Source organism: Dreissena polymorpha, chromosome 1, assembly GCF_020536995.1.
Source record: "Dreissena polymorpha isolate Duluth1 chromosome 1, UMN_Dpol_1.0, whole genome shotgun sequence".
In the NCBI taxonomy this organism is placed as follows: Eukaryota; Metazoa; Mollusca; class Bivalvia; order Myida; family Dreissenidae; genus Dreissena; species Dreissena polymorpha.
Genome location: NC_068355.1, coordinates 51,459,978 through 51,472,508, shown reverse-complemented (window position 1 = coordinate 51,472,508; position 12,531 = coordinate 51,459,978). Strand labels below are relative to the sequence as shown.

Genomic DNA, 12,531 nt, shown 5'->3' with positions numbered 1-12,531 from the left:
CTTTTAAGAGCAATGTGCCCTTGAAATTAGGCAAAATTTGGATACTTAACATGTTATGTGTTCTTTTTATGTGTAAGTTTTTGTCTTCATGAACAATTTAAGTAGCAAAATACAAAATTCAATTTTTTAGATAAATTTTGCTAATACTCAAGGTTTGCACCTGTTTGAAATGAGAGGGGGAGGGGTCAATTTGTAGACAATGCCTGTGTTTGCTCAATTTGTGGTCTTCCATGGGTGTTGTAGTTATACACATATACTTATAGACAATACCTGTGTTTGCTCATTATCTCATTACCTTGCCTCAACGCTGTCGGTCTAAAATGTGATCTTGGCATAGGAACACACCTATATATATTGCCATCCCATATATGCCACCCTTTGTTTGAGTTCATTTGCATGCTAATCCTGATATTACGGATGTTTTTTCTTATTTCTATTAAATTAAATATGTTAATTACATAAATATTGTATTTTCCACTCAAAAGCAAAGTGAAAATGGCTATGTGCAAACAGCATTAAACCAGAACAGCCTGCGAGTAACTCACAGTCTGGTCAGGTTTTATGCTGTTTGCTGCTCATCAGTATCTTAAGGTTGGAAATGAAGCCTTTAAAGCTTAAATCTTGTAAGAATGGTCTTTAATTAAATTTAACTTTCTAAGGGACAACACATGCAAAAAAATACGTATCTACCATAATTACTCTATGTTTTCGGACACTCTAAGTTTTCGGACACCCCGTTTTTTAGCAAAAATAATTATTTTTCGTGACTCTTTATTTTGGGACACACGAGTTTTCGTCCATAATTTATGTCACTAAGTTTTTGGACAGTATATTTTACAGCGCTGTTTTACCAAATTTCGGTCCTGTTTTCGATATCTAATGACACTTCGATCATGGGGTTTTACAACCAGATTAACATTATAAAACATGGCAGGTGCATGACTGAGGGCAACAGACCATTACATTTGCGTTATTGTGTAAATAACCTTGTAAACCGGTATTAAACAATGGTTTGCCCGATACCATAAGCGTTATGACAATTATCAGGGGTAGTGCCAATAAACAGTTAAATTATCTACCACAATGGTACTACCCTAAAATAACGTTGACAAATATCAAACGCTTCAAAGTGTGTTGCACCCTATTGCAAGTTTTACGAACAATGGAAGGTGTTAGACAACAACTATCGGACATGCGCAACAAACAAAGAATTCATAATTTGCCTATTGCGTTAATTACAGGTTCATACTAGCGAGTATCGGTACATCAAATGCTTATCTTTGAACTCGTTGGTCAAAGTAAAACCTTGTATTTTTCTGTCAAATAAATTAAGCATTTAACATTATTTAAAATGCAGTGCAAACATATATAACTGTAATTTATACTATACAGCATGGTATTTTACAAGCATGATATTACAGGTAGTCGTTGATACAATTGACGCTATTTTCGCCTCTTAGTTTTTGGACACCTGTATTTTGTGAATATTTTTCGTATCTAAGTTTTCGGACACGAAAAAAATTAAAAAAATTAAGTGTCCGAAAACATAGAGTAATTACGGGTAAATAGTAAAGGATTAATTTTCATGTTCAAACAATAATATCCTTTGCTTCATATTTATATAATTGCACAATTGTGTGATTGTATTGCTATTTTTTAGCAGTAAATCTAATTGCTCTAAAGGTTATGGATGACTTATTGTGAATAAGTTAAGGCAAATATGAATATGGCACTTGCTAACAAGTTGGCTTAAAACATTCATTAGGTTTGTTCATTCTGTTTCATCACTCTTAAAGCAATTCTTTATGAGGACTCCTTTTTGTTTTATATGTTATTTCAGCTAGTTTGTTAGTTTTATTATATATTTGATGTCCACAGTTTCCATCAGCTCTTAATGAGTCCTTACTAAAATGTTAGGTGACATAATTAAATATAGACCACATTGATAATAAGCCATATTACCTTAAGCATGGTTAAATAGTGGCCCTTGGAGTATCTAACTATATTATTTTGCCATTTCCTCCCTAATGGGTCTTAACAGTTTTCCTCTGATATTTCCAAAAATGTAAGAGAATGTTTGTTGACATAATGTATAGGCAATTTTTAATAAACATCCAAAAGGCTTCAGGAATTAGTTATTTCGGAAAGAAAAATGACTTTAGACTTATTCATTATAGACATAAAAATAATAATTAACTGATGAGTATCTCTTTATGAGATATGTAGTCTCTTCAAAATTGAAAAATACAGCAAGTTTAATGGGTACACTTGGTGTCAAAAATGTTTGTACTCAAGCTTATATCAATCACATATGCACAATTTGTAGCAAATATGTGTAAGTTTTTCAGCAGCATAATTGCATTCAAGTAGTTAAAATAATATGCTTTTAAAAATTATTACTAAAGATAGATCCTTTGTTGAGCTTCAAATATTTACATTTGTTCCTAAGCTTTATTATGGGGATTAGTTGGCATAGAAACTCTGAAACATCCCCCAATACTCTAAAATGACACAAGCATAATTAATGCTTTTGTATGAAATTTTGGTGAGACTGCAGATATTGAATAAAGGAGCTGAGTTATTTTAATGTGATTGACATTCATGAAACTATATGGTCCGCGTTCTGAGGAAAATTGGGCTTCATGCATGTGCGTAGTGTTGTCCCAGATTAGCCTGTGCAGTCTGCACAGGCTAATCAGGGGCAACTCTTTTTGCTTGTATGAAATATTTGGTTTAAAAGAAATAAAGAAATATTTCCTAAATAAATATCCAGTTTAGGCGGAAAGTGTTATCCGCACAGGCTTATCTGGGATAACACTTTACGCACATGCATTAAGTCCAGTTTTCTCAGAACAAGGCTTGTATTGTCACACAGGAAGATTGGTGATGAGGATGATGACGATGAAGACATATTCCAAGAGGACCTGGAGGAAGGGGAAGTGAAACAGGATGAAAAAGTGACCAGTTTGACGGATCAGAAAATCATCGAAGAGAAGACGAACATGCTCACATGCTATTTCCTGTTCTCCATGGTCTGGTCTGTGGGAGCAACATTGGATGAAAACTCCAGAATCAAGTTTGACGAGTTTTTCCGATCGCTTTGTGAGATGGAGAGTGTTAAAGACAAGCATCCCAGGTAAAATAATAATATGTAAGTCGTGCTCTGTTAAAATGGGCTTAAATGCATTTGTTTAAAGTGTTGTCCCAGATTAGGCTAAATAGGGACAAAACTTTCCCGGAACTGGGTTGTCATCAAGTAGAGTCTACCTTAACACTTTGAATGCTGGGAAATTTGTCATCTGCTAAAATGTCGTCTGCTGAATTTCTAAAATAAGCTTTTTCTTTGAATTTGTTAAAAAAAAAAAATTCAAAATTTGTTCAATAGCAAACAGTTTGGATCCTGATGAGACGCCACGTTCTGTGGCGTCTCATCTGGATCCAAACTGTTTGCAAATTCCTTCAAAATTCGGTTCCAGCGCTGAAAAAGTTAACATGAAAAAAATACATGTAGAAAGTGTAGTGACTGATCAGCCTGTGTGGACTTCACAGTCTTATCTGGGACAACACTTTACACACATGCATTAAACCCTCTATTCACAGAGCATGACTCATATGGATTAACATTTATCTATATATTTTTCCCTTTTAAACTTGTATTCTTATTTGTCTTGTTTGTTACACTTTAGTGTATTTGTGTTATTTATTTGTTTTTCGTCTGTAAAAGGTTTAATGTAATATTTTGCATACTGCTATGGGTTGGTAGTTAGATTTGATTGTCTGACCTCATAACATTTATTATGTTGTGGAGCAAAATGATTCTACATTTCTCATGCATTCACCTGAACCTAGACAACAAAGTCTAGAGGTGCAGGACACCTTTTCTATTCCATTGAATTCTCACATTCCTGAGTAATGTGACCTTGAAATCATCCATTTCTATGCATAAACTGTTTAAAGCTTGTGGAGCCAACTACTTCTTCATTTCTTAAAAGATAGAATTATTTGAAGTTTGTGGAGAGAACCAGTTCTTCATTTCTCAAGCGATGGCAAAATTCTGCTTGTCCACTTGAAAATGTAACTTGTTTGAATGCCTTCCTCACATTTTTAAGAGACAATAAATACAACACAATTTGTTTTTCAAATGCATAAGTCTTATCTAATAAATTTCTTTAACAACTTCTTTTTTGTATTACTCATTATGGAATTGTACTAGGACATGTTGGAAGAAAAACTTATACAATAGTTACTCGTCTGACAGTTATATTAGATACTGTTTACTTTTTAACTTACTTTAAATTATTGTATAATCGTATATGACAGTTATATATTCTTAGAGCTAGATTATTTGTAGATTTTACATTACATGCTACTTTTCTTTCTATATAGATAATTATATTGTATAGGTTGTGAACAAAACATTGATATATTTGTATGAGTACACAGCTGGAATACCATATTGAGAACGTCTTTAGGAGGGTCCAATGTGAACATGTCACCTTTGTTTGAGAACAAATATATCAAGGAACTGTTCACACCTCTGTTGCATAATCTTTTTATTATATATCTATATTTTTTTGTATAATTTTGTTAAAATGCACTTAAGTCCATGTTGTTGTTGCACATTTGCAATAATATCGACATCATTTACATTCTATTGATTTTTGTATGAAGGTTTGTAACTTTGGAAGCGACTTGTTATCGTTAGATTTAACTAAGAAAATATTGTATGCAAGCCTGTCAAATATGATAAAATATTGGACAATGACACGAATCAAATGACAACAGCTTATTGGATGATATCAACAGGTATATAATTATAATTTCTATCTCTTATGGGAATGTAGAACTAAAATGTTGCAATGCAAGTATGTTGTAATGTAGTCAATATTGTTAAATGTATGTCACACGTCCGGTTAGCGTGTGCTCTTTCTTATGAGTGACCAATTTGTTACTTTCACGTTGTTTCCCCAAGTGCGCAGGATAATGAAAGACTGTAAGTCAGAGCAACATTAACTGTAGAACTTTATTGACACAAACACACAGCAAGATGGCAATAGAGCAGAGGTCATGAACAAATGCTATAAATTGTTAACAATACAAATTTTACAACTGAAAGTATTCAATATCTAAAACATCAAACTTTAGGGAATAACTCGCTTTTAGCAAGAGGTAACTGAAGAATTTTAATATATAAAATAATCACCAAATATTTAGACTTGCATGAAGAATGAACAATTGTAATACATACAAAATACTGAACTTATATCACTTATACAAGTAAAGTAGAAATAAAATAAATGTCTTACCTGTAAGTCAGAGCAACATTAACTGTAGAACTTTATTGACACAAACACACAGCAAGATGGCAATAGAGCAGAGGTATTGAATCCATTCTGCGTTTGGCTTATATAGGAGTTGGTTGCCATCTGCTGTTGTTATGGTCACATTTGGTTTAGATTTGCTCTGACCCACAATTAGGTAATGACAACAAAGTATGTTGTAACATCAAAAGGGAGCTTTGATTAAGATGCCAATAACAGGCTGTCATTTAAGATCTCAACATGAATAATTTGTTTGTGACTTAATTTATGTTATGTTATAATCTTTTACATGCATTGTTGACAATATTGGAATATTGAAAAGGTGTTACAGCAAAACTGTAGAAGGATGTAATGTTGATGCAATAATCTTTAACAAGCATTGTTGCTTATATTGGAAATATTGGAAAGGTATTTGATGATTCTCTTAACAATAAGTGATGTAAATATGTTGTATAATATTGCATTTACAACTAAGATTGTGTTACCCCTAAATATCATATTGCCAGAGATTGACAAGAAAACAGACATCAAGTGTAGCTGTACAAGATCATGAAACCCTACAACAATAAACAAATATACACATGACATATATTATTAAACAAATATTCAAATGGTCAAATAACTATAAAACTATTACTATAAAATCTTCAAATATGCAAATGACTGCATATATAAATGCAAAACAATATAAAATCTTCAAATTCACCTACCTTGGGAGTCGGCTCGTAGCTCCTTCGGCTCAAGGCATCTGCGTTAGCATTCTTTGTACCTGCTTTGTGGACTATGTTGAAAGTGTAACCCTGGAGTTTTAATGCCCAACGTCCTTTTCGACCGTTAAGATCTTTCAGACTTTGGATATATTTCATACCCATATTGTCTGTGAACACAGTGAACTGTGAGTTCGCAAGGTATGGGTGGAATTGACGGATGGCCTCGATGAGAGCTAGGCATTCCTTTTCATGAATGCTCCATTTGTTCTCACTACCTCTCAAAGAGCGTCCTCCGTAAGCAATCACCCTTTCTCTTCCTTGGTCGTCCAGTTGACCCAATACAAAGCCTACTGCGTAATCAGAAGCATCAGTAGACAGTGTAAAGGGCTTAGCCATGTCAGGGAAAACTAGGACTGGTGCAGTGGTGAGTTTTTCCTTCAAAGTATTAAAGGAAGACTCACATTGTTCACTCCAAACAAATTCTGTGTCCTGTTTCAACAGGTTATTCAAAGGTGCAGCAATTTCTGCAAATTTTGCAATGAATTTTCTGTAATAATTGCACAGACCCAAGAATTCTCTGACATTTTTCTGTGTTTTCGGTTGGGGAAAGGATTTAACACTTTCAATCTTACTTGGGTTCACCTCTATACCCTGGCTGGTAAAGAAGTGGCCTAGATACTCCACACGGTCTGTAGCAAACTTACATTTTTTTGGTTGGAGCTTTAAGTTCGCCTCCCGCAAGCGTTGGAAGATGGTGCTGAGGTGGTTCAAGTGCTCGTCAAAATTAGCAGAGTGAACCATGATGTCATCAACATAGACCAGAGCAAATTTAAAATTGATGCCTCGAAGAACCTGTGTCATCACATTTTGAAAACAAATAGGGGCATTTCGTAACCCATATGGCAGACGTTTGAACTGATAGTTGCCATCATGCGTCACGAAAGCTGTTTTGTGTCTAGTTTGTGGGTCCAAAGGAATTTGATGAAACCCACTCTTTAGATCCAAAACAGTAAAGATTTTTGAATTTTGCTCCGCTACTGAGTCAACAACATCATCAAATTTGGGTAAAGGAAAATTGATAGGCTTAGTGACAGCATTAAGCCTACGAAAATCTATTGCAAACCTGTATGTGTTGTCACGCTTTTTACAAAGAATGACAGGTGCAGCCCACATGGAGTCTGATGGTTCGATAATGTCGTTCGCAAGCATGTCACTTACCTGGGCTTCAATTTCCTTCTTGGCTGTTGGTGAGGCTCGATATGGAGGTTGTCTTTGCGGTGGAGCATCTCCCGTGTCAATGCTGTGGAAATGAAGGTTTGTGCAACCCAACTCAGAGGTGTCTTTTGCAAACATATCGCGATTGTTTGCTATAAAATATTGTAATTTTGCTTTTTGATCCGCAGTTAAAAGCGGGCTATCAATAGTGATTCCAAGATCATCTAAAATCTCGGCTACTTTCACCTCTGAGATTGAGTTCACATTTGGGCACTTACCTTGTAGTTTTGAAGAGCCAGTCTTGTCTTCTTTATCAAGGGCCTTGATGGAATGTTCGTGAATAGGGGACAACTTGCCAACAACAGTGTTTAACTTAATACATACTTCAAAAGGCAACGGGTTCATGAGTAAACAACAAGCCTCCCCCTGTTCAGAACGAACAATAGTCCTACCAAGTGCCACATTTTTATCACGGAGAGATGGGACTTCTTCCAAAATAGCAACCTCATTATGACTCATTTTTGACAACCTGATCGGTACTAGGGATTGTGAATAGGGTTTTAGTACAATGGTCTTTTTTACCCTAGCCAATCCTAAAGGAATTGCAGTGGCAACATTTATAGAAATGCAATTGATTGAGCTCTCAAACTGTAGTGTTTCAAAATCTATTTTACATTTGTATTTTGTCAGAAAATCTATTCCAATTATCAATGGGTGTTGAATATTATCAAAAACATGAAAGGTTTGTGGAAAGTTATTCTCACCAATTTTTAAGTTAAGTGTTACAGTTCCTTTAACTCTAAGCAAATGTCCACTAACACCCATGACATGTGTATGTTGACTTGGTTTTAAATTTTGAAAATCTGAGTCAATTTTAGATAAGAGGGATTGATGAATGCAAGACAGACTAGATCCTGTATCAACTAATGCTTTTGATTTTTGATTTGCAATAGAAACTTCTACAAAATTTGACTTAAGATTAGTTTTTGTGGAAACATTGCTAATTGATGGCACATTTGATTTACCGGATTTGAAATTTTTAAATGAAGATTTTGGTTTCTTAAATTTGTTCTTTTTAGAATGTCTTTTCAAATCTGGCCTTTTTACTTGGTTCCCTCTTTTACCAAGTTTAGGCGACAATTCCTATTGGTTATTTGCTTTTTTAAAGGAGAAACAAGCCTTTTGGATATGACCCTCCTTTCCACAGAAATAACAAGTCTTTGATTTGGCAAAGCAAGTTGAAAAATCATGATCACGTGAGCGTCCACAAGCTCTGCATTTTAAGTTTTGTTTAGAAAAATTGCTTGTGTTGAATGTACGTGGCTTTGAATGTGAGTGCCTGAAGTTAGTGTTGTTGTTGTTGTTTGTGGGTGTGTTAACAGAGTTGACTGAGTGTATTGTTTGTCTATGCACCAAATTATCAACTTTTTGCTTTAAATCCAACATATTTACTCCACCTAAAGCATTTTTAAAAATTTCAGTGAAGGTTGCCTCAGAAAAGTTAGCTGAAGGGGGATGAATGGCATATGCACTCTCAGACTGCTCTGCACTTATCAAAAGTTCCTCCAAATTAGCTGGGGGGTTTCGTCTGAGATCAGCCCTTATGTGTGATAAAAGACCACCATTTATCGCACTTAAGGTTGTAGCTGCAGGCAAATTAACTGATTGAGCTTTAGTCTGAACTTCATAGATGTATTCCCTAACTGATTGGTGTGGTTTTTGTTTCATGTGAAAAATGTCTGTTGTGATCTGTATTGAGTCTTGCTTTTTACTAAATCGTTGCAAAAATTTTGAACTGAGCTCCTCAAAATCTGAAATGACTTCCTCAGGTAATGAAATGAACCAATTGAAAGCTGTACCCATTGCCAAAAACATTCCAAATAATTTTGCCATTATTTCAGGCGCTGTTTTGGATAATTTGCCAAAGTAAATGTACCTATCAAGCCAACATTGGGCATCATTAAGGGACGGATCGAACTTTCCTATAGCTTCAACGGTAAATAGGGGCCTACCTTGTTCTGTAGACATGGTTGGGTGTCTTGTCTGCTCCCTGGTCTGGACTTGATCTGCTGGTCTTGCCTCTCTGTCCGTGGAAGGCAGCGACTGGCCCCGGCTATGGACGGCTGTTGTTGGTCCGCTGTCGGTGGTCCCAGCTGTGGTCTGCCCCTCTGTTGCCTTCGTCAAGGATCTGAGTAGATATGGTCCTGGCACTGATGGGGTCCTCTTCATGAGATCGTTAGCTTCTCCACCACTGTCACACGTCCGGTTAGCGTGTGCTCTTTCTTATGAGTGACCAATTTGTTACTTTCACGTTGTTTCCCCAAGTGCGCAGGATAATGAAAGACTGTAAGTCAGAGCAACATTAACTGTAGAACTTTATTGACACAAACACACAGCAAGATGGCAATAGAGCAGAGGTCATGAACAAATGCTATAAATTGTTAACAATACAAATTTTACAACTGAAAGTATTCAATATCTAAAACATCAAACTTTAGGGAATAACTCGCTTTTAGCAAGAGGTAACTGAAGAATTTTAATATATAAAATAATCACCAAATATTTAGACTTGCATGAAGAATGAACAATTGTAATACATACAAAATACTGAACTTATATCACTTATACAAGTAAAGTAGAAATAAAATAAATGTCTTACCTGTAAGTCAGAGCAACATTAACTGTAGAACTTTATTGACACAAACACACAGCAAGATGGCAATAGAGCAGAGGTATTGAATCCATTCTGCGTTTGGCTTATATAGGAGTTGGTTGCCATCTGCTGTTGTTATGGTCACATTTGGTTTAGATTTGCTCTGACCCACAATTAGGTAATGACAACAAAGTATGTTGTAACATCAAAAGGGAGCTTTGATTAAGATGCCAATAACAGGCTGTCATTTAAGATCTCAACATGAATAATTTGTTTGTGACTTAATTTATGTTATGTTATAATCTTTTACATGCATTGTTGACAATATTGGAATATTGAAAAGGTGTTACAGCAAAACTGTAGAAGGATGTAATGTTGATGCAATAATCTTTAACAAGCATTGTTGCTTATATTGGAAATATTGGAAAGGTATTTGATGATTCTCTTAACAATAAGTGATGTAAATATGTTGTATAATATTGCATTTACAACTAAGATTGTGTTACCCCTAAATATCATATTGCCAGAGATTGACAAGAAAACAGACATCAAGTGTAGCTGTACAAGATCATGAAACCCTACAACAATAAACAAATATACACATGACATATATTATTAAACAAATATTCAAATGGTCAAATAACTATAAAACTATTACTATAAAATCTTCAAATATGCAAATGACTGCATATATAAATGCAAAACAATATAAAATCTTCAAATATGCAATTGACTGCATATATAAATGCAAAACACTGTGAAATGTATGTTGTAATGTAGTTAATGTTGTTAAATATTTTGTTGGAATGATATATTTAAAACAGGGAGGATGACATAGAAAAGCCCCATAGGTAAGAACAAAATGGCAGAAGCCAGAGAACAAAAACTAGAAAGAGAAAAAGAGCGTTTGCTGAATTACCTTGTGGTGACCAGAATCCTAGATAGTTCTCATGTTCTTGGAAGCCCCTGTCTTATCAAGTCCTGAAACCTGCCTTATTAACAATCAATCCTCTACTGTCTATGGAAGGGAATTTAAGTAAATATTATATTCATTTAACTGTATATTTCTTGTGTACAAATGATTCATTCTAGGCTATGGATAACATTTGTACATTGAGTTATAAATCTATTAAAGTTAATTACAAATTATTGTGTATATATTTTAATTGTATTCTCAATACTGACACTTGTATGTATACAAACATCCATGACAGTTTAGAATTTTGAAGGATTTTTATTGAACATGGGTAAATTTATCTTATATCTGACGAATGATATGTTGATTTGTTTTCTTTTTTTGATATACTCATTTGAATCTATTATAATAATTTAAATAGGTATAAGCAAATACCAGTTTCTGTAAAAGTCACAAAAGGATTTGTAATATAGAATACAAACAACACTGTATTATGCTGATTTGGAATAAGACATCAAACTTGAAATTGACATGATTTCATTTTTAAAGAATTTAACAAAAATGCAATTAAACCTTACTGGTCATGTACGTAATTCCGGCCTGTACGTAAAAAATCGGCCACCTGTGTAAAATCAGTTTCATGATCTTAACGCACATATTTTGTTTTTATTTAGAAAAATCAACATGAAAACCGTCCCCACTCTCAATATTTGGCAAATGTAAGAACCATATCACTGTAAACTTTTGTGTTAAAATGTCACAAATATAGCAGGAAATATTTGGCTCATGGGGAAAGTGATGTCATCATATGTTGCAACAATTATATTGATATAAGAAACAAATATATTTGATAAAATTATTTTTATTTTATCTAATAAACTTAAATTAAAGTTTTAACAATTAATTGTACAAAAACTTATATTCAAAACATAAAATTTAGAACCTAAATATAAATTTTTAATATATGAATTACCTCCCTTTATAAGAATATTACTAGATTACATGTTTTAATATTATATATAAGCGTTTACTAATAATCAACACTGAAGTCAACTTTTCAAACAAAATGTGTTTACTTTTTTAGCTATGTTTGAAAAAATTTATTAAACACATTAAAAACAAATATTTTTTTAATCATTGACAGTTTCCCATTGTTTATATTTATTAAAATAGGTAGGGGGAGTAACTGGTATAATAATTTCGCATTTATTTTAAATTTCAAGTCAAAAATTTTAATAGTATAAACATTGATTAATACTCTGAAATTGAGGACATTTGTCAAAAGATATTGCTTTGTAAATTTATCTGCATATCAAACTGAAAAGTGGCCGATTTTTTAGGTACATTTAACCTACGAAAATGCATAGTTTACATGTCATCATTTTCTGTTCATTAAGTAACATTCACCGATCTAATTCTATTTAAATTTTCATGCTAGGTGAGTTTTGAACCCAGGATTATATATGTGAAGTTTAGTTTCAACCAGTTGCCTAACACTAAAGATTTTTCTTAAATAGTCCCAAAAGTGGCCGGAATTACGTACATGACCAGTATACTTTTCAGCTCAATTCAACAGTGAAAAATGCTCATAATATCACTTTAAATCTAGTAAGAAAGGTCTTCAATTAAATGTAACTTTCTAAGGGACTACAAATGCTTCAAAATATGTATCTTAGTGGGAAAGGGTTAATTAAAGTTGTCTCATATATATATATA

At 33.7% G+C, this 12,531-nt stretch overlaps 1 protein-coding gene across 1 annotated transcript in view; it reads left to right on the top strand.

Moving 5' to 3' along the window:
- LOC127880583 (dynein axonemal heavy chain 3-like) overlaps positions 1-12,531 on the top strand; it is a 185,847-nt gene that overhangs the window by 81,874 nt on the left and 91,442 nt on the right. The window contains exons 39-40 of the mRNA XM_052427898.1: positions 2,876-3,136; positions 10,724-10,750. Of these exons, the coding sequence (XP_052283858.1) occupies positions 2,876-3,136; positions 10,724-10,750 (288 nt within the window). The remainder of the gene's footprint in view (positions 1-2,875; positions 3,137-10,723; positions 10,751-12,531) is intronic.